This window comes from Eretmochelys imbricata, chromosome 3 (assembly GCF_965152235.1).
Source record: "Eretmochelys imbricata isolate rEreImb1 chromosome 3, rEreImb1.hap1, whole genome shotgun sequence".
Taxonomy (NCBI): domain Eukaryota; kingdom Metazoa; phylum Chordata; order Testudines; family Cheloniidae; genus Eretmochelys; species Eretmochelys imbricata.
Genome location: NC_135574.1, coordinates 63073482 through 63097892, shown reverse-complemented (window position 1 = coordinate 63097892; position 24411 = coordinate 63073482). Strand labels below are relative to the sequence as shown.

Genomic DNA, 24411 nt, shown 5'->3' with positions numbered 1-24411 from the left:
AACTGCCCCTGATATTGTGTGTGTCACATGAGGGCACTTTCTAATATGTGTTGGCTTTTTTATGAATAGCCACTAACACCACCAGCTATACAGGAAATATATATTCATGTTCATCTCATTCCCTCTTTGCATTTTGATTGCTTTCCTACTACAAAGTGTTATTTGAAACACAGCTGCAGACCTGGAAGCTAACATTTAGCGCTACAGATTTTAACAGTGCCATGTCTAATGTGAGCTCACTAGCAGCCAAGAAACTGTTTACAGGTCTGACTTGGTTATATGGAAACTTCATGCTTCCTATCTTTCATTGATGAGTCAGACAACGTTATATTATCAACTCAGTCTATGAACGGGAAAGCCATGACAAATGTCAACATCGAGAGAAATGACTGTGTACGTGTGATATATTGTCAACACGTGTGCAACCAGTCAGGGGGAAAAAAAAAGTGGCACAAGGCAGAGGCTACTTTTAGAAATGAACTATTTCAGTCTCCAGTTCAGAGATTTTCACTAGGCTCAGGCACAAAGCTGCAAGTGAATCCGAGTGCTTACATGCAGCCCCACTGGTTGCAGGGTAAACCTGTGCTCAGCCAGCTGCAGGACAAGCGCCCTTGTTTTTCTGGAAAACATTCAGAATTACCTTTTGAGTCAGAAATGCTTAGTCCTGTGAATGGAGAGGGATGGATTTATAGATCATTCCTTCTCTGAATACTGTGTGATAGAGATGTATATTGAAAATATCAATACAAATAACTACAAGTTAGAGAGATACAAAAAATGTACCACAGAGTACTCCCTGCACAGACTCCCCTGATCCCCAACCTGTAACTTGATTAATTGGCACCATTTTTTCAGGGCGCTTAAAAGTAATGGATACAAGTCTCCAATAGAAGACTTGATCACAGGTGGGAAACACGAAAATTACTTGCTGCACATCTAGTTGTTTTTCACAAGCACAACCAAAGCAAGTGGCTATTTGGGATCCTAAAGCCTTTGCCAGCGCTGCAGCTAACAGGCCAGCCCTACACTCTACTCTGGCAGTATACTCAGAGGGAACAGAAATACGCACCTGTAGATCCCCTCTGTCTTCCCAGCAACAGGATGAGAAAGGGACAACACATGGTCTGATAATCTGCCTTTCTAGAAACATATCCCTCTGCTCTAGTTGGGACCTCATGGACTGTAAGACCATCTTCAGTCTCTTAGAAGGTTGTTATTACATGAGATCACTGGGCTCCCCGCATATAAATGGCTTTGGGACATACTGACTTCAAAATTCTGGGTCAACACACCACCTCACCAATGAGTATTACACTGAGTGCAACAGCCAGCAAATGCTACAATTATCCTTTCATTTTCACAGCAATACAGATAAAAACACATTATCCTTCCATCTGAACTCTGTGGAGCAGATGGCTGAACACGGATCTTTTGTAATTACTGTCTCTGACAAGTAGATTAATTTCTAAAAATATTAACTAAACAAGGAAAAACTTGTTACAAGTGGAAATAAAGGCACAGCAATAACAATTCAGTCTTACCTGCACAAGAAACTGTAACATCCATTTATTTTTAAGAAGCCAAAGCAAATATTTACTGTAAAAACTAAATTCAACAATACCCCTAAATAATTATAAGCTGACGGGATGTATGAGCTGTGGATAGGCCAAACCTGGATGCATACCATAATACAGAAATGCTATGGAATTTCACATGACATAGTACAGTGGCTATGTGAGTATGGTAAATGTCGAGTTACTAAGTTATTATTTTATGGAGACGGACTCTTTGGATTGAGCAAAACAGACTAGTGATCTGAAAGGGTAAACTTCTGATCACATGTAGGGGAGCTCTTAAAGCTTCCTACTCTGGGGACAAAAGGAAGGAAAGAAAACAAATACCAGGGCAAAAAAGACCTGAAAAAAAAAAAAATCTAAAAAAATGAAAGACACTGGCCACTTAAGGCACCTCACACATTCAACTAAGACTTCAGAGCTTAACTGGACACTGCAGAATGGTAGTTCCTCACTTAGTACTTGCCTCAAGCATTAAGACCTGTCCTAATGCTGTCAGCAGTAGGTATATACATACTATGCATCGGTGAAGCTGTATAACAGCTCAAGACTTTGAGGTAAGAACATTACATTATCCACAGTGTATGTTCTGATACGATATTTGCATGAGACCACAGCCATATACTGGAAATATGAACACAAGAATGGGACCCCAGTATAGGGCATAATCCTGCTGCCACTGAAGTCAATAGTAAAACTCTCACTGACTTCAGTGGGAGCAAGAGGAACTTCACAATGTATAAAGTACCTTTGGATTATGCTATTTTCTAATTTCTTTTTATGTTAGAAAGAGGAGACTCATGAAGTATGGATCCCAGCAACTGCCTCCCATTGTACATCTAACTACAGCTACTATTTTACGCTGTCATTGAAACCCACAATAAGTCAACTACTTGCTTAAAACGAATTTACATCATAACATCAGACAGTAAATACAGAAGATCTATTAAAGTCATTTTCAGCTTCCTTTCAAGACTTTGTTCGCCGATGAACAGACTAACACTATGTATGTTTATGAAGGAAGAGAACAGATTTTTGCTATTATATTGAAGAGAAATTTAAGACTAGGAATGTGTTTTAAACATCCTAATGATTTAGATACAAGTAATGGAAAGTAATACCGCTTGATAAAGTACTTGCTTGCTTGCAGGATTTTGCAAACAGCTGAAGTCTCACTGGGTGAGTGGGCAAAGTAGCTGGAAAAATTATATAGAAAATGCAATATTTGGTTATTATCTGCAGAATAAACTTTAGATAATAGGCTTACAAGTATCTTTGAACTGAAACATAAGACTAGAGAAAATTCACGTCTTCAGTGCACTGTACGCAGGGTCAATCCTGCAAAGAGCTGAGAACTTTCAGTTCCAATTAAAGTCAACATGAGCTGAAGATGACCCGCACTTCACAGGTCTGAATCCACCATGAGCCATAGGAGGTTTTAAAGTTCAAACAGAATGGGCTTTCATATGTGAAATATTTGAAGCAATATAGATTTTTTCTTTCAATCAATAATTGTTCTTAATCAATCACACTTCTCAGAATGCAAAGTATTTTATATTCTAATGCAGCAAGGTACTCAAACATGTGCTCCACCATGTGCATTGATTTCAGTGGGGCTACTTATGTGTTTAAAGTTAGGCAAGGGGTTAAGTACCTTTCTGAACCATGACCGTAAGCAGCAATAGCCAATTCCTGCTTTAAAAATGACTAGTACTTTAACCTTTAAATCTTCCACTTACTCTGGTTAGAATGCTTGCAGGCTTCATCAATAATTCTATCAATAATTAATCATTTTTCGAAGGGCATCATAGCATTTCCATTTGTCTGGGATGTAGAAAGGTTCAAAGATATGAGGGAAAGGAGTGTCATAGCCACATACTCTTGAAATAGGAGCCTCTAGGTTCAAGAAGCACTCTTCCTGTTAACAAAAACAAGGAAGAACGTTAGTAAGGCCTTTACTTTCAGAAGCCATGCTTCACAAATTAAGTTCTGGTGAGCTGTGCAGACTGACACACCTGAAAACTCAAACATTCTATTTATACCACAGCATAGATACATCCCAGACAACAGAAGTAAAACTTCCCTTTCTTCTTAGCAGTTTATATTAAAATAACAATTGGTATTTATGTTACATTCATTTTCGATGTGCTTTATGTTAAACTGCATGCAGATTATATTTAGCACATCCATTATACATCCAAACAGAGACACTGCCAGGAAACAACATTTCAGGAACAAAGAAATAAAAGTTTATACTTCCCATGCCACATTGAAACATATAAGGAAAATCAAATAATCTAAAAGCCAGTATTATTTGTTATATACGTGACTGTCATATACAAAGTGATTTAGATTTCTAGTGTATTAGGGACTTAACCCAAGAAGTGCTTAGCAGTTGCATCTGGCACTGAAATCCATGAACTTGCATGTGCTTAGCACATTCTCAAAGTCAAAAGCACGGTCTCTAAACAAAAATTATTGTTGTTCTGAGGGTCTGTCTACATAGCAACTAGACACCCATGACTGGCCTGTGCCAGCCGACTCAGGCATGTGGGGCTCAGGCTGCAGGGCTGTTTCATTGCTGTGTAGATTTCCAGGCTTGGGCTGTGTAGATTCCACTGGACCGATATAATCAATTCCTGTCAAACACCCATGTTTCTCAATAGTGGGATGCTAGACATTTTCTCAGATTGCTGGATTGTTTTGCACACAAGGATACTCTTCAACCCAAGAGTGAGCTATCTGCCTAGGTTTGTAAAAGGTCATCCCTCACCATGCATGATGGCATGCATAGGAGATACCTGTAACACAAGTGAATTGCAGAAACGTCCTGTTTCTCCATATTACTCACATGCAATTGTATGGTAGCATCTTCTTTCAAAGCAGCTGGAAATAGAAAATGCAGGAGGAAAAGGATTTCCCTACCCCTTCTGACCTCCCCCATTACTCCCCCTAGTGGTCATTAGTTAGCTGTGTTGCCAATTCACTTGTTTTCCAACTAGATATAATTGTTCTAAAAAAATTCTAGTTGGAAAAGAATTGCATTTAGTTGTTGGCTGGAAATTTGAATTGAAATTGAAACATTAATACACACTTTAAAAGCATATATATGATAAAACACTTTCACCCGAAAAATCATAATAGGTTTGAAAAGTATGAACAAAGACTAGCTTCCTCACACAGCTATGTTTGTTGTGACAATGTTGGCATATTCATTTTGGTGATGTGGCCAACCTCATAATTTCAAATTGTGATTGATAAACAAGAAGCAATCATCATAAAATCAAATGCTGATGTTTACTGGTGTTTTATAATGTTTAAAATGTGGGGTCAAGAGTTAGCGCCAAATTGCCTTGCCGATGAAAATGTATGAAACTTGCTTACAGCAACCAGGCAGCCACAATAAACTTAACCCCTCTTTTTTTACTGAAATTTCATGAAAGTTTATGTATACATAGAAGGAAGTAATACAATTTCTCATTCTTGGAACAACCAGATTAGTATTTTTAGTGACTTTGCTTCAGAATGCTAGATTTGTGACTGGGAAAATTTATATAAATATACATTTCCTAGTAGGCTAAGATTTTTAAAATGCATAATATTTTCCAAGGTCATTATCTCACATCGTTGCTATCTCGAGGGGTCGTTATCTCGGGGAGTTTCTGTACTAAACCTTTTAATTATTATGATTTTTCCAAAAGTCAATTTAAATATGTTTTTTAAAAAAATAATATTTTTTGTTTCAGAAATCTAAAACTTATGTTTTTCCAGTTTTTACTACGGTGCTATACAGCTCATCTTCACCCTCATGGTCTCACTCCTTGGCCCCCATTTCCCTGTAAATTTGAATATCCCCTCTAACTTCAGTTCCTGGGGAAAACACTGGGAATAGGTAATGCAATCCAACCCAGTGTCATTGCATTTCCTAGTGAAAAGGTCAACCTATGAACTGTCCACGTGTGGATATATGCTTACTTGGCAATTATCAAAGATTTTTCTGGGATCTGCTTTCAGGTTGGCTTTCTTGTTGACCTTTCTGTTGGTACAGAGCTTTGGGATAGCAGTAGGGAAAAGAAAATCACTATTTAAAGCTTGCAGAGTTTAGAGTCTTAAATAGCAATATTGAGAGTGGTAAATTAACTTCAGATTGGGACATACCCCTCCCCTATACCAGGAAATCACATTGCTTTCCATATTTAATATGCGTTTGTCTTAACTGTCAACTAGAAGCACGAACATATGAATATCAGTAACCCACTAAGTGATTCATTTAAGTAACACCACTTCTTGCTACTTGGTATTATTTTCATTATAATGTGAGTTTAAGCATTTTAAGGTTGGATTTTCTTTATAAAGTGAGATTAATGTTGTGAGAAGTGCTAGATGGAAAGTAACAGAGACCAAAAATCCTTTATTTTAACCCCACAGACCAGCTACAGCAAGCTTCCAATGCTGCTTCACCCCTGCCTGGTGGAAAATCTTCATGGGGGAGAGGGCAGTGTACTCTCCATATGCAGTCAGTCCTTGGCCCTCGTACTGTGACTGCTGATAACAGTGCTTATTTGGGACATAGTAATGCCTGTTCAAAAACTATCTGTACAGGGGTGGGGTGGAGTTGCAGCACAGCAGCAGGAGCTCCCAGATGCACAGGGCGAGTAGGCCAGCTGCACTCCTTTCCACAGCCATCTAGCTCTCTATGCCGTGACCCTACTTCCCCTTTGGAATACCTAGCTGCCACAGGATCACGGACTGGGGGAGTCCACGCTCTCATAGCACTGCAAGCCTGAAACTGTGGCCAGTCCCACCCCAGAAGCTTAGAGTTGAGTTTCATTGGAGCCTATTCCACACCTTATGCATCTGTACAGAGGCCTTTTAAGCTCTGGCCTTCAGTTTCAATTTTACTGGAGGCTACTGCAATGTTGCAAACACTTGCCCACCAGGAGCTGGACTAAGGCCACCATCTCATCTCACTTACGCCATTCACCTGACAGCCATCAAAGAACAATGAATTTTTAGTCACTAGCAGGTGGAGTTCCCATACTTCGCTGAACAGGTTCCACAAACACTGTATTCAGGGGCACCACCTGGGGTCTTGAGCAGGGAGGGTGAAGTATAAAAAAAATTTACTGAGTGTTACCCAAAATTTTCCCGGAATAGTATCGGTTTTGCAAGCTAACTAAAACAGTGATTCTTCAGCCTACGAAGTAGTGACAAAACAATCAAGTAATAATTACTTTAAATGGTGTGGGGGTCTTCTGTTCTGTGGGGTGGGTTTGTGACGAGAATTGGTGATTGGTATGGTGGCTCCAGGAGGAGTGAAGGTAAAGTTTAGGGGCTGTGGATCTCCGGGTGTCGAGTGGGATTGAGAGGTTTGTGGGGAGGAAACCCTGGCAAAAGGAAAAGATTGGGGTACACACTGTGGAGAGGGAATATTTATGGACTAGAGTCCAGTGGGTGAAGGGGGGGTGGACCTTACCAAATCGGAGCCTGAGCCATGAAGTATAATTGCTGGGCAGGATTGGTGCTTTTCTGCACCATCCCCCCACTCCTTGCAGCCAGGCTGAGCCCTTCGCACTAGGCAGATAGCTTGGCTCTGCCCCACGCCATCTCAGGCATTACTAGGAGACAGGGGTGGAGTTCAGCTTCCTGGGTGGGTCCTGCGCAGGCTGCACAGCAAAAAAAGAGCGTGGCAGTGACAATGCCATTCCCCAGGCCACCGCTGCCTGCTCCCCATAACCAGCACCCCCAGAGCCAGCTGCAAGTCCTTGGCATCCCACCTCCCGCACAACACTGCCAGTGCCAGTATCCTCCCTCCTCAACAGCACCCCCAGAGCCAGTTCCTCAGTTCTCCACCTCCCCCACAGAACCTGAAGGGGCAGAACCACTCCTGGCTACTGGCAGCCACAGCAGCCCGAGCTCCTGCACTGCTGCCATTCTCTATCGGCAGAGGAAGACGACCTGGTGGCTCGGCACTGCACTGCCTCTGAGGCTGCAGTAGCACTACCAGCCAGGGGACAAAATTTTACCTAATGTGTTAGGAGCAGGTGGGGATTGCCTCTTTCTGCCCCACCCCCGTTTGTCACCCTAACTGTATTTAGAATCATTGTACCCTCTTTCTAGGGTCTGTCTTCCTTGGTAATTCAAATAGCAGGAGCAGAAACTTAACTCTCAGCTGTCTGCCTGAACACAGATATTCCTCAGGGTGTTCCTGAAGAGCTCTCTCTGTCCGAGAGCCCAAGAACCTCCATTCTTGAGCCATTCCTCCGCATTATATCCCTGTCACAACGAGTCAGCAGGAATCAGTCCAACAGTCCTGCAGGGTTCCAACAGCACTTAACAGGTTAATTCAACTGAAGAACCCTACCACCTTCTTGCAGTCATTAGTGATCCACACTGAATTCCAACCAGCAACTTAGAAAGGTTCTATATTACTTTAATAATCTCCCTGAACCAGTATTAATTCATTCTAATTGTAGTATTCAAACTGCCCTTACACATGGAGGGAGTGACATCCCAGCCTTCTTTTTTGTTTGGTTCAGGCTCTTAGTTTAATTTATCCAAGTATTTCAATCTTTATAGCCCTCCTTAAGTATTCTACATTGTTTAGTGTCCCTATTTAAAACCTGAAGAAACGTAATTTGGAAAAGTTGCATAATAAATACTGAAAAATACAAATCAAGTGATAACATGGATAGAATGAGTTTGTGCTCCAGTAATGGTCTCTCCTTGCTGACAGATAATGGTAAACCTAAGACATTTACATATGAAATGGTTGCAGACTTTCATTCTATTAATGTTATCACTATTATACCTAATTTAAAATAAAATAAATTTTAAGACTTCCAAAACCACTGCTTGGATTTCCTCTTTATAGGGAGAGAATCCCTAATGGCTGTTAAAGTCAGCCTTTATGCTGCAATTTAAAAAATGTGAGAGTTTTATACTGCATTTTAAAAGCTTTTCATCTTGAGCACATACACTGCTTAGAAATTTTTTGGACTTCCAGAAGTCCTAGCTGGGTGTGATGGAGGCTTGATTACTTGACACAATCTGAAAAAAATAAAAAACAAGCAAAGTGATGGAACTACAATGTATTTGAACTTGGGTTGTTTGGGGCTTTAAAAAAAAATATGTGCCTGACTGTGAGGGTTTTCTTCTGCACATTGACAAATAAGAAATTTTATTTTATCAATGACCTATTTCCGAGGTGGAAAATGAGGTCTCAATCCCGCAATTAAATCCATGTGGGTGAAGCACTGCAACTGCACAGTCCCGCTGAAGTCAATGTAGTTCCATGCAGGAACATACCCATATGGATCTAATTGCAGGATCAGTACTGTACTCTGTACTTCACTTCTTGTTAATCTTCTTGGAATAAGTGATGTTTTAGCAAACTGATTGGCTGATAAAAAAACTGCACTAGGTATAATGAAAAATAATATAGGAAGTTAAGGTAACAAATTGGTTATTTTCTTACATAAAACCTATTAAAAGAATGTTCATTATCATGCTTACAATATATTATTTTAAATAATGTGGTGGGAGAGTCCTCTAAAAACATAAGAATGGCCATACTGGGTCAGATCAATCTAGCCCAGCACCTAGTTTTCCACCAGTGGCCAGTGCCAGGTGCTTCAGAAGGAATGAAGAGAACAGGCAATCATAGAGTGATCCAGTATCCAGATATACTCTACAACAGTATATCTTAGACTTATGACTTTATGGCCAGAAAGGACCATCACGATCATCTAGTCTGACCTCCTGCACATTGCAGGCCATAGAAACTGACCCACCCACTCCTGTAATAGGCCCATAATCTCTGGCTGAGTTACAGCCGTCCTCAAATCTTGATTTAAAGACTTCAAGTTACAGAGAATTCACCATTTACACTAGTTCAAACCAGCAAGTAACCTGTTGTTGCAGAAGATGGCAAAAAACCCCAGGGTCTCTGCCATCTGACCTGGGGGAAAATTCCTTCCCAACTCCCAAATATGGCAATCAGTTAGACCCTGAGCATGTGTGAGAGACCCACCAGCAGACACTTGAGAAAGAATTTTCTATTGTAACTCAAAGCCCTCCCCAGCTAGTGTCCCATTTTTGGCCACTGGAGGTATTTGCTAATATCAGACACTTTTACAGGGACTTTAATTATTTATGCCACCATAGCTACCTTTACATTCTCTGGATGCTGAATTAGGATCTGATGCCACAAACACTATAAGTTTAATATTTAGTAGCATGAGTAGTTCCTCTGAAGTCAGTAACAATGTCAATGAAGTCAGTTACTACTGACAGAAGTTCAGTGGAACTGGTAAAACCTAGGCTTTCAAATTTATTACTAGTTTACAGATTTGCTGAAAATATTTGCAAGAATAATTTCACAACAGATCAGAAAGTTTTAGAATATTTTCACATAACTGGGAATGAAATCATACTGCAGAGAATGAGGCATACATTTGGTGTTGCAAGGTGCTGTCTCCTGGTATTCAGGCCTTGTCAAGGTTCCTTCCCCACTCTGAACTCTAGGGTACAGATGTGGGGACCTGCATGAAAGACCCCCTAAGCTTATTCTTACCAGATTAGGTTAAAAACTTCCTCAAGGTACAAACTTTGCCTTGTCCTTGAACCCTATGCTGCCACCATCAAGCATGTTAAACAAAGAACAGGGAAAGAGCCCACTTGGAGACTTCTTCCCCAAAAATATCCCCCCAAGCCCTACACCCCCCTTCCTGGGGAAGGCTTGATAAAAATCCTCACCAATTTGCACAGGTGAACACAAACCCAAACCTTGGATCTTAAGAACAATGAAAAAACAATCAGGTTCTTAAAAGAAGAATTTTAATTAAAGAAAAGGTAAAAGAATCAACTCTGTAAAATCAGGATGGTAAATACCTTACATGGTAATCAGATTCAAAACACAGAGAATCCCTCTAGGCAAAACCGAAAGTTACAAAAAGACACAAAAACAGGAATATACATTCCATTCACCACAGCTATTTTACCAGCCATTTAAACAAAAGAAAACCTAATGCATTTCTAGCTAGATTGCTTACTAACTTTTTACAGGAGTTCTGAAGAGCATTCCTGATCTGTTCCTGGCAAAAGCATCACACAGACAGAGCCTTTGTTCCCCCCACCAGCTTTGAAAGTAACTTGTCTCCTCATTGGTCATTTTGGTCAGGTGCCAGTGAGGTTATCTTAGCTTCTTAACCTTTTACAGGTGAAAGGGTTTTGCCTTTGGCCAGGAGGATTTTATAGTTCTGTATACAGAAAGGTGGTTACCCTTCCCTTTATATTTATGACACACTCCCCAAATCACAGATAGGGTGAACCACTGGCTGTGATTTCTTCCTGGAGCTCTAGGTGAAAACAGAGTTAATAAGACACATGCACCTCTAAATATAATGTATAAATGTATAAAGACAAATGTATAAAGTACAAATGTATAAAGACTACAATATTTTCCACATCTCAAGGACGATTTTAACCAGTTGATTCTGGGAAACTTTCACGGGAGAGTGCATCATTTGTTAGAAGCTTCTGAGATGTGTTGTATGTCGAAATCAAAATCTTGGAGAGCTAAACTCCACAAAAGAAGTTTTTTGTTATTTCCCGTGGGGGTATGAAGCCACTGTAGCGCAGCATGGTCGGTTTGCAGGTAGAAACGCCGTCCCCAAACATATGGGCATAGCTTTTCCAGAGCGTAGACAATGGCGTAACATTCTTTTTCACTGACTGACCAGTTGCTTTCCCTCTCAGACAGCTTCTTGCTGAGAAACACGACAGTGTAGGTACTTCTGAAAATATGTTTGGAAGAGAGCCAGGCAGCTATTTGGTATTATAATGATGTAAAACTTTGTCACACTTTTAAAAATAAAAGAACATATCATCCTCTCCTTTGAGGATATGTTTAAAAAGGGACATATGTGGCTGAGAATTCACATGAAAAAAATGGCAGTGATACATATGAAAAGTGTCCAGATAAGACATAAAATCATTCCCCACAAGCTAAAATTTTGGGGATGAAATTCTGGTCCCAGTCAAGTAATTGGGAGTTTTGCCATTGACTTTAAATCAGGCCAAGATTTCACCTAAAACTTAATAGGAGAATACCTGGTCACACTATAAAGCTACCCATGCTCTCTAATCTTAATTATGTGGCCATTTAGATGCATTTAAGGGGAATATTTCAAAAGTGACTCAGAGATTTAGGAGCAGAAATCCCTTTGAAAATCCATTCTCAAAATTCACAAAGTGATCACTCAAACCAAGCACTTCAGAACAAAAATGTGCCCTATCTTTACAAATGTTAAGTTCAAGGATTTGCTAAACTTTTTACGATTATATTCTAAATTTGTTTTCTGTGTCAGAAAGTTTTCTCCCTTTTTGATTTTCCTAAATCCCTTTTTGATTTTCCCCCACTATTATACATTTGTAGCATGCTGCAGTGGAAAACTTTCACAAAGATTGCTCTCTAAGGTGCCACAAGTACTCCTTTTCTTTTGCAGATTTGACCTGATTCAGCAAAGTGCGTAAGCACATACCAAACTTTAAACCATGCGAGTAATCACATTGAAGTCAATGGGACTACTCAAGTGTTTGAAGTTAAGCATAAGTTGAGTACCTTGCTGAATTGGGGCCACTGTTATTGGAGAGAAATGTTGAATAATATATTAGAAGTTATAGATATTTGCAAAGAGATATGATTAACATGATAAAACTATTAAACTAATACATGTTTTAAAATACATTATGTTGAATATGAATATTCCCCATCCCTTTCCAACTTGCAAGAGATTAAAATCACTGCAGTTCTTTCCAACAACTTCACAAATTGGACTAAGTGCTTATATGCATCTGGCTATTAACTGAAGACTATTTAGAAATGTTCCCACAATGCCTCACCTGACAGGCAATTTGCAGCATTCAGTGTTACTGACATACAGAGTTACACATGCAAATGCTTGGCTGCAAATTGATACTGGGTTGCTTTCCAGACTTCTGGGAAATGGTGTACTGGTTCTGTGAGTAGCAAATTATGCATTACTTAGTTAAAGGAAGAGCTGGAAAGAAAGAGAAGACACACAAAGGGAGATGATATTTTTCCTTTAAGTATCCCACTTCTGTGTCTTTTATTCTTTTCCTTTCCCCACCTTCATCCATGTGTTTATGATCCATTTCTTATCCTCTCTTGCTATATATAAACAATAGCAGACAATACAGAAATATTTTCATTTTTTAAAGTTACCTCAGCATTTGACGTCTTTTAAAACTCTATGTTATTGATGTAATATTCTGTGTCCCAGTGGGCACATTCTTGCTCTCAGTTATTATTTTACAGCACTTAGCGGTGTGCTAGGCACTTTACAGAAAAAGTAAAAACCAAGGTCCTTACCCCAAAATGATTATACTATAAATTTTAGCTGTGATACAAGTGAGAAGAATAAATACACAGAAGTGGAGACGGAGATGGGCAGCACAAAGGTTACAATAAGATCACAGAATTACTCAGTTACTGGATGGGTACATCTTGATGGCTCTGTAACAATTTTTTTTAAACGTAGGTTTCAGAGTAACAGCCATGTTAGTCTGTATTCGCACAAAGAAAAGGAGTACTTGTGGCACCTTAGAGACTAACCAATTTATTTGAGCATAAGCTTTCGTGAGCTACAGCTCACTTCTTCGGATGCATACTGTGGAAAATACAGAAGATGTTTTTATACACACAAACCATGAAAAAATGGGTGTTTATCACTACAAAAGGTTTTCTCTCCCCCACCCCACTCTCCTGCTGGTAATAGCTTATCTAAAGTGATCACTCTCTATGGTGATCCTAGGAACCATATTTCTACTATCTACTACCTACTATCTATAATAGCATGGATAAAGTCATGGTAATACCCTAGCACGAGGGATTCTCCAGTAGGTGCACAGTCACTATAACTGGTCCTATGCCACCATCCTCACAGTTTTCAGAGAAAAAAGGTGAAGAGGAGTATGTTAGAGGTAGAAAGGTGTGGTTAGGGGAGTGGCCAGATGGTAAGGAACTCCAACAATCCCCAACTGGCATGCACCACAGGCAAACTTTAGAGCAGACTCCAGTCTGTTCTAAATTACTCCTGGGCCAAATCTCTGATTCCCACTCTTGCTGGACACTCAGCATAAAATAGGCACTCCTATTTACTTTCTCACCTAACACAAGAACAAGGGGACACTCAATGCAATTGAAAGAACAAATTTAAAGCTAAAAATACTTGTTTTTAGGTGAACAACAGAATATCAACCTGTGAAACTCATTGCCACAAGATTTTGAGACCAAGAGGGCATTAGTTGTCAAAAAAAGATTGGCTATACTGGGTGGCACCACACAGATCAACACAAAAAAGTGTAATGTAATTTATATAAATAATGAGAACAGTTACAAACTAGATAATATAAAAAATACACAGCAATAATTAAGAATTAGAGTTATACATCTTTGTGTTTAATTGCATAATCCAAATGCTAACTGACTAGGATTACAAAGAAGTCTCTCTCAGAGGAAGGCTATTAAATAATTGTCCACTTTTGCGTCTTCCTGTCAAGCATTTTCTTGGACAGGATACTGGGCTAGACAGAGTACTGGTCAGATCCAGTATCTCAATTCCTATGTTACTACCCTGGGTTCTTGTGTTATTAGAACTTTAACTTTTGAGCAAAATTTTGTCAAAATTCTCCACCTTAACATTAAATTTCCTTATTCTTCCTGAACTTAATTTCCTTGTGTTCTTAAAAAGAAAGGAAAAGAAAAAGGGAGTAGTTTACTCTCTCAGAGGGGTCAGGCACTGAAACATCTCACTGTCTGTAAGAATTCTGCACTTCCTTCAGAAACAGCACATATGCTGCGCTGGTCTGGGGCTTGTGGGAAATTGGGAAAGTGGCATGGGATGGTATGTGGGAGGGTTTGGCTGTACTGTGGACAGCATACAGCTCACCACAAAATATATAATGTAATAATGTAAATTCAAAAGCAGAGATGATCTGAAAACAAATCTTATCTTTTTATTCATAATAGATGAGGTCCCTAATACATAAATCCCATAATAAAGCAGGAACAGATCATCAAACTACTAGCTGGAAACTCTATAGGAACGCAAGAAAGGCCAATCATTTTTGGAAATTCATTTCCGCAGCCATCAGCATTACAGGCAGTCTTCGACTTTACGACATTTGACTTACGATGAACGGCACATAGGACGTTTCTGAATTGACTCCCTGATGACCTCCTGAGGTCCCTTCCAACCCTGATATTCTATGATTCGACTTTGGACAATTGGTTTTGACTTAATGACTCTCGGTCCCGCAATGCAGTGTATTGCGGTTCCGAGTTATGATGTTTCGACTTACAACGCAATTTTCAGGAACCACTTGTGTTGTAAATCTTAGGACTGCCTGTATTAAATTTGGACCTAAAACAATAATACTTTTAAGAGCTGTCATTTGCCTCCCATCTGTTTTTTAACTGGATGGTCCATTTTGAAACAGACTGTCACTGTCCTGGCTTTTAAAAACAATCTTTTTTTTCCTGGCTTCCATTCAGTCTTCTATACAAATGGCATCTCTTTCATGCTACATGCCCAGATTCCTGAACTACCTATTCCTGTAAATCACCAGTTGGAAGTGCTGGCTCCCGAAGCAGCTGATTTAAAATAGCACAGAAACAAGGCAGTGAACCAGCAGCAGGATAACTAAGCACATGGATGATAAATATTTTTAAAAACTGATGCAAAATTTCTGATCCTTTTGCATGTGTCACAGCCTTTAGGGCACTGTGAGACATGTTGATCAGCACCACCAACACCTGCTCTCCCTCAGAATGAACCCTCACGTGTGGGTGGATCTGTCCCAGTCCCCGTTCAGCTCATTAAATCCTTTGGTGGCAGAAAGAAAATGTTGAATTTAAACACGAAAAGTTGGAAAAAGAGACACAATGGGGGAAAACAAAATACTAATGAATGATTAATGCCCACAAACAGCAGCAATTAAGACAACTCAGGTAAGCATTCCAAAACATTAACACATTCTTTCTCATACATATTAGTACTTTGCAAGAGTCTAGCACCTAGAATTCTGTGTCCATATATGGGCACCTCATTACCAGGAAGATGTAGACAAACTGGATGTTGTCCACAGAAGAGCAGTAAAAATAGTGAAGGAGGTTAGAGGAATAAAGTTCTAAGGAAAAGAAAGAAACAGAGTATGTATAACTTAGCTTGTCTAATGACAGATTTCAGAGTAGCAGCCGTGTTAGTCTGTATCCGCAAAAAGAAAAGTGTACTTGTGGCACCTTAGAGTCTAAAAAATTTATTTGAGCATACGCTTTCATGAGCTACAGCTCACTTCATCAGATGCATGCAGTGGAAAATAAAGTGGGGAGATTTTCTATACACAGAAAACATGAAAAATGGGTGTTACCATACAGACTATAACAAGAGGGATCAGGTAAGGTGAGTTATTACCAGCAGGAGAGCGGAGGGGACGGGGGACCTTTTGTAGTGATAATCAAGGTGGGCCATTTCCAGCAGTTGACAAGAACGTGTGAGGAACAGTAGGGGGGGAAATAAACAAGGGGAAATAGTTTTACTTTGTGTAATGACCCATCCACTCCCAGTCTTTATTCAAGCCTAAGTTAATTGTATCCAGTTTGCAAATTAATTCCAATTCAGCAGTCTCTTGTTGGAGTCTGTTTTTGACATTTTTGTTGTTGAAGAATTGCCACTTCTAGGTCTGTAATCGAGTGACCAAAGAGATTGACATGTTCTCTGACTGGTTTTTGAATGTTATAATTTTTGACGTCTGATTTGTGTCCATTTATTCTTTTATGTAGAGACTGTCCAGTATGGCCAATGTACATGGCAGAGGGGCATTGCTGGCACATAATGGCATATATCACATTGGTAGATGCGCTGGTGAACGAGCCTCTGACAGCGTGGCTGATGTGATTCCTGCCCTCCTTCCCCCCCGCTCTCCTGCTGGTAATAGCTCACCTTACCTGACCCTCTTGTTATAGTTTTTATGGTAACACCCATTGTTTCATGTTCTCTGTGTATATAAAATCTCCCCACTTTATTTTCCACTGCATGCATCCGATGAAGTGAGCTGTAGCTCATGAAAGCTTATGCTCAAATAAATTGGTTAGTCTCTAAGGTGCCACAAGTACTCCTTTTCTTTTAGCTTGTCTAAATAATGACTAAAGGAAGCAGGAGGATATGATAAGAGTACAAATATTTGAATGGTGTAAACGTCAGAGAGGTAGAGAGGGCTACCTTGGATCAAATGAAGAAAAATGAAAATTTAGGATAAATTTAGGAAATACTTCTTAACTGATAGAGAACACAGACTGTTTACTAGTCTCCAAAGGAGCGTGGTGGGAACCTTATACTCTGAGATATTTAAAACTAGACTGGATGAAGCAGTAGGGAAATGTCCTGCAGGAAACAATCCTTCACTAGTAATGGCATGAACCCAATAGGCTTTGCATGCTATACTTTCTATGATACTATAATGTAGGATTGACATGTTTTTTTTTAAATCCTGTGATATACCAGAGGTTAGACTAGATGATCTGATGGTCCCTTCTGGCCTTAGACTCTATGACTCTTATTTGAAGTGGGATTGGTTACTTGGTTACTAACAGTGAGAAGTTAGACATCTTGGGAGTAGAGCTGTACAAAAATTGATAAATGTCAGCGACACCACATTGCCCTGGTGTCTGTGGAAAAAGTGAAACCTTTTCTGTGCATGTCAAATTCCTTTTCTTTGTCACAAAAACAAACCAATAAAAAACCCTCTCTTCCCTCATTCCCCCATCCCTCCCCCAAACCCTCCCCCCCTTTTGCATGTAGAAAACATCATCATGACTATTTTGACTATAAAATGGCCAACATGCTCAGTGAAAATGATATATGATTAAAATATACCCCTGGATAAATTTGCCCTAGGGTAGACTTGAATGATTTTTACCCCTGAAATGATTCACTGGCAGAAACAATGAAGTTTTGCCCTGGCAAGTTTACAGTTTGTATGATATGGGGCATGACTCTTCTCCACAAAATCTACTGCACAAGACAAAGGGAACCTGCATGGAGGGTCCCCAGAACACTAATACGAGGGTGCAACTGGACCCCAGATTGCCAGAAGAAGCTCTTACCATAAAGCAATGGTGATTTTTAAAAATGTATTTCTTTCTTTGGAGGATGAATGCTTACCCTGCTGATGGCCACTTCCCAGTGACAATTCTACACAAATAATACCCAGAATTGATTTTTGGCCCCTCAGCACTTCGCCAGATCTAGATGAAATCTGGATACCATCTAAAGTCTATCTCCCAAATCACATATACTGTATATATGTATCTGAAGTCTTCTTTTAAGATTCTTTGGGGGTCAATCTTTTGTAAAATGTGAGAATGCTGATGGAGCTCAAGAAATAAGTTAATGACAACAGTGGTGGAAGAAAAAAGGGACAAATTACAATACATAGATGTATTTATAAGCAAAAAAGGGAACCTGAATGCCAGGAGTGCATATCTTCTCCCTCAGCTGTACCCCCTGGTATCACACCATTAGGATTACTAACTTGAACTCATAACTGTTACTCATACATTTAATACAAAGTGACACACTTTCTGTCTCTGTGTCTGTGATTTAATACCATTACTAATTGTTACTAAGGTCTTGAATGGTTTATCTATTGAAAATCATAGCCATTTGCTACAATGCTAGCCTCCAAATTCTATACACATACTAAAATGTCCTACATGTCACAGAACCATTCCAATTTACAACACGAAACTCAACCCACAGAGAATCAACCTCAACAGATCTGCAAACTCCAAAAAGTAGGGCAGTAGCCTGAAGAAATATTTAAAGAGACATAGCAAAGCCAAAGCATGCTCCTCAGTGTGTGGGCAGAAACAGAACATTATTACTGTGCAGAATTTTTAATGTGCAATCAGCAAAAATATGGCAAAATCAGTATGGCAAAAACTAACTGCATCAGTGGATGTTTAAGTATATATGAAATGTCTGCACATGTACTGGGTTCAAGGGCCTTAAAAAAGGTTGCTGCACATTTTCATACACTGTGGTAGGGCCTTAGTACTGCTTATGTAAGAATTAACGTAAGGATCTACATACACTCTATAGACTTGATACAAAGCCCATTGAAGACAAAGATGATAACTTCATCTGACTTTGGCCCAAGCCTGACAAAGTATCTGCAGAGTTTCGTTTTATTTTGTTTTTATTTCTTCCGTGGGTATTTCTAACTACATCTACTCAAGCCTGGATCCTGAAAACAGTCATGCATGTGCTTTACTTTAAGCAGATGAACAAATCCACTGGACTACTACCCTGCATACATTACTCATTAATGTAAATATTTGCAGAATTGGCAGTTTATTTACCACTAACATTTTTTTCTCATGGCTGAACAACATGATACATATTTGCTCACTCTTTGTGGTAAGTGAGGATCTTACCCCTTTCCTGCTCTTTTTAATTACAGAGAGGATATTGTATTAATAATTAAACTCATATTTTAGTATTTAATATTATCACCAGGCAGGGCCCACAATGCTATTTTAAAATCTTTCAAAAACATTTTCTGATTAGGTTAAATGTGCCAGCCAAGAATTCACTGAAAGAACCTGCATTTAGAGTTTTAATAGCTAGTGAATGACATGTTTATTTTCATAGCTGTCTATGCAGATCAGGCTTCCCTGCAATGAAGCACCTTGCCAATCTACATATCCTGCATTTCATACCCTTCCTAGGGGGAGTAACACTTTACTCATCACATGCTAACAATATTCTAAGGAGAAGTACTTCTAGTTAGTTTTATGATGTAATTTTGGACAATACGTTTCCCATTTTGTTCTAGCAAGATGAGTTTTTTGACAGCATACCATGCTGATCAATTTGTCACAAAACGTGAACCTAAATTATTTTGTAAATTTAATATAATCAAACATTTTTCACAACTAGCCATTTTTCACTGGTTGTTAAGACATTTAGCCTCTCAAAAAAGGGCCCAAATTGTCCCATGGAAATCCATGTATGGAGGAAATCCTCTATGCATAGATGTCTCTGGCTATGATGAAGTTGTGGGGTTATCTTTTGGTGTTCTTCCATAACACTTTTTAAGAATATAACTTCCATAAAATGCATTCAGAAATGACAAAGAAGGAAAAATAGGCTCTCTTTAAATTATCCTTACAAAAATTGTTTACATGTTTATCTTTAAACTGAGAGCATATTTCTTCAGGTTTCCACTATAACTATCACTCTCACAGATCTTGGGAGACAGGCCAGTCCTTGCTTACAGACAGCCCCCCAACCTAAAGCAAATACCAGCAACCACACACCACACAACAGAACCACTAACCCAGGAACCTATCCTTGCAACAAAGCCCGTTGCCAACTGTGTCCACATATCTATTCAGGGGACACCATCATAGGACCTAATCACACCAGCCACACTATCAGAGGCTCGTTCACCTGCACATCTACCAATGTGATATTTGCCATCATGTGCCAGCAATGCCCCTCTGCCATGTACATTGGCCAAACTGGACAGTCTCTACGTAAAAGAATAAATGGACACAAATCAGATGTCAAGAATTATAACATTAAAAAACCAGTCGAAGAACACTTCAATCTCTCTGGTCACGTGACTACAGACCTAAAAGTTGCAATACTACGACAAAAAAAAGTCAAAAACAGACTCCAACGAGAAACTGCTGAATTGGAATTAATTTGCAAACTGGATACAATTAACTTAGGCTTGAATAAACACTGGGAGTGGATGGGTCATTACACAAAGTAAAACTATTTCCCCATGCTTATTTTTCCCCCTACTGTTACTTACACCTTCTTGTCAACTGTGGTAAATGTGCCATCCTGATTATCACTACAAAAGGGTTTTTTTTGATCCTGCGGATGATAGCTCACCTTAACTGATAACTCTCATTATAGTGGGTATGGCAACACCCATTTTTTCATGTTCTCTGTGTGTGTGTATACATATATATCTTCCTACTGTATTTTCCACTGGATGCATCTGATGAAGTGGGTTTTAGCCCACGAAAACTTATGCTCAAATAAATGTGTTAGACGCTATGGTGCCACAAGTACTCCTCGTTCTTTTTTTAAAATCTATGTACTTCAAATTAATTTGCTTGACTTTTCAGAACAATTGGCTGAAATATTCCAACATAGAAAGCTAAAGAAAATCTCACATTAAATATATTTTTGTACAATAGCAAAATCTACTGTTATGATATTTATTCTGATCTCTGTACTGATGACTCAACTCCGATATTGAAGAATCCTATAAAATGTAATGGAGATGAAAGCAACAGGGTTTTACAGAAACTAAACAGGATTCCATAGCAAATTACACTAAAAAACATGTTGAATTTGATAGAAAATTAAAACTTGTGTATAGAAAGTTCACACCAATGTACAGAATTTAACAAAGAATTCTATCCTTACTATAGAATGCTATAAGTTAATTTAAAAATTTTATAGCAAGGTTATCATTTCTTATTGAATTATGCGGGACTTTCCCATAAGGAGGTGCTTTTCTTCCTTCTTGTAGAGATGCACTTTTCTGACAGTTTTAACCACTTTTCCCAGATAATATGTTGCATAGCTGCTCCACTATAAAAATATACATTGAAAAGCATTAGTCTTATTGTCCCATTCATCTAAACAGTAGGACTCTGAGACACACAACTAGCAAAATATTAATGCTTTATTTATTTTTAGTCATTTTTTAAAAAGGTATGATGAAAAGCTTGGCTACTGTATAACAAATTACATATGCAACTGAAATATTTTCTGTATAAAGTACTTCATAAAACTATCTACACAATTTAACGTTCTATTACTGTACCTTACACAGAAATTTAAATAAGGCACCTGGTTTTCACATGTGTTCAGTGCACAACAAAGTCCATGGATGTTAATGGAAGTTACAGGGTGCTCAGCACCACCACTTATTTAGGTGCCTAAATATGGATGTTAGGAGCCACTCAATAATTAAGACCACAAACCAACAAAGACCTAAGGATGGGATTCACTTTATGCACTGAGTCCCACTGAAGTATTTGCTGAAACAAGCTTAAGTATATAATTTTGGATTACGTCCTGAGAGTTACTGTTTCAAAAACTAATTTCAGAGTTAAGAGATAATGATCTGAAATTTATGTATGTTAAATGAATTATACAATTCTAATTTCTGCCCCTTTAATAAAATTAGTCTGCCATACAGACAAAACCATAAGTAAGTCTTTTTATGTAACCTTCCACCAAAAACGTTATCAATCACCTAAAGAATATTGTTAATGAACAAGCTGATTAAAATGAAATATCCATGTAGCTACCCTAATTGTCATGAAAAAACTGGGACCATTTTCTTCGATTTCCTAAAATACCATTTAAAACCTGAAGTTGTTGCATATTCAAGTAGAATGAGATATAAAAATTTCAATTGGTAATATTTCAAAAAGGAGGGTAACATAACCTCCTGCGGTGTTCTACCTTATGTCAATAATTACTATCTGATCAGGAGTAATGAATTTAGCAAATCTTTCCATACAAGCCATGTTCTTTGACCATATATTCTTAAAAAGACTTAGCCTCATCTCCTTCCTATTACTCTAAACACTGAGTTGCCAAGGGGATTTATTTTCTCCTGTTAGCTGTATGTCCAGAGAACTGAGAAGACACTTCACTAGGAATGAACAAGAACAGAATATAGCACAACAGTATAAATAAGAACCTCTGAGGTGTTAATTTACAGATATTTAAAGTCCACACTACAGTTGAGCAAATGGTTAAAACTATACTTGAAATAAACTTCCATTGAGCTGAGGCATTATTTTTCTTACATAATTGCTAAATATCAAGGAGTTTGTATTTTAACAGACTGTTTCCTATTATTTAAATTAGTATGCTGCTCCTGCTCAATGTATTCAAATAATTGTCATCAAATTATTTGAGGGAATAATCCATTCTTGTATGGGTACTATGTTCCATGACAGTGAATGTTATCACAAACACAGATTTTTGATAACAGTGAAAGACATAGGCAAGGAGTAGATGAGATTTTTTTTTAAAGGTTATGTTTAACAACTTAATTGATAAGTATCAGAGACAGACAACAAAATGCAAATTTTCAATAGGTATTTCATTAAAACAGGATACTTTTTAAATATTTGCTTCTGAATGGCAATTGCTTTTTCAATATTAAACATTTTTTAAAATGCATTAAGTTTCTCATTTCATGTAATTCCCAAGTACTGTAATTACACAGTAGCAAAAACTCAAACCGTTTGTGACCATAAGGAAATGTGATATATGATCAGAAGCATAAAGAGAGAAACCAACTAAAGATTCCCTGGAACTCTCAGCTTTTATTTAGGTTCATTTCCCTTATTTGTTGCCAAACCCACTGTTGTTATGATCAGAGTTCCTGTCCCATAAAGTCACCATCAATAACAGAGTCAGGGATTAGGTGCATTGATAACAATGTTCTCTTCCAGCTGTGCAACCACAAAATAAAAACTAACATTTTAAACAATGGCTGCCCATTATGGATAACTTCTACTTTAGCCACTCCATATGTCAGAACCTCTCTCAATCATCAGACCACCATGCTATGTCCAGCTGAATGGATGATCTTCACAAAATTGCTGAGAGAAGCAGGACAAATTTATGTAACGTGAAGTTTAAGGAGAAGCTAATGATGACAGCAACAGTCTGACAAACCTCCACAGAGGGATACTACAATAGCAGAAATCAAGTCTCTGCATGCTTTTGGCAGGGAGTTCCATCAAGAGAGAATAAACCACATATGGTTAAAAATAAGAGCCAAATATAGAGAGAATGGGTAATTTCTTACATGTAAATTTGTTTTCTTACATGTAAATTTGTTTTCACACCACAAATCTGTAGGTTGCTGTAGGGTTTTTCTTGCATATCCATGACGAGTGAGACAGTTCTAGATTTTGTATACAACAGGCAATAGAAATACATTCAACAAATTCCAGCAGAGCTTGCTAACAATTAAAGGAAAAAGATCCTCAACTGGTTGGCATAGCACCATTGACTTAAATTAAGCTACACCAGTTTACTCCAATAGAAAATCTTGTCCTAAGTATCCAGTATTGACATTTTTATTATTAACTTTAACTATGTATAAACATGTACATAAACACACACACAGAAATCCTCTTGAGAAGTGTATTCACAAGCCATGAGGAAATAAGCTTATAAAGAATTCAGGGGTTCCTTTAGAACTTAGTGTTTGTGTTCAGTACTGACAGCTGCAATGAGCACATTTTCCGGTCCAGGGTAAAATCAATATTATTTTGAATGTTGTGGAGGAATAGGGGGTTTCTGTGAACAGGATATATATTTTTTCATGACACGTCTGCTTATTTGAGTGGTGACCGCTAAGAACAGGGAGGAAGGAAAGCTTAGCATTTAGTGGTTAATAAACAACTGCAGCCTGGAAGACCCGTTGACCAAACAAAGCAATGGGTAATGTTGATACAGTGTCTGGCAAACCAGCATGCTGAAGTTCAAATTGTAGCTTTGTCAATTTCTTACCATCTAAAATGCTTCCAATTGTAGTTACCAGCTACCTTCTGATGGATTTCCCCCCGTTTGCTGTCTTGATACAGATGCTTTAGGCCCTTTTCTTTGTTTGATTCCTGTAAAATTGAAATATGTACCTGAATTCCTGATATCTTAGCTCTCATCTACTGCTATTTAACTGGTCTTCTCAC

At 38.5% G+C, this 24411-nt stretch overlaps 1 protein-coding gene across 2 annotated transcripts in view; it reads right to left on the bottom strand.

Annotated features, from left to right (window-relative positions):
• The window catches only part of BCKDHB (branched chain keto acid dehydrogenase E1 subunit beta), a 297162-nt gene that overhangs the window by 2188 nt on the left and 270563 nt on the right, over window positions 1-24411 (bottom strand). For both annotated transcript variants that reach the window (XM_077812742.1, XM_077812744.1), the window contains one exon: window positions 3314-3492. In XM_077812742.1, coding sequence (XP_077668868.1) covers window positions 3352-3492 — 141 coding nt within the window. In that variant the 3' untranslated portion in view covers window positions 3314-3351. The remainder of the gene's footprint in view (window positions 1-3313; window positions 3493-24411) is intronic.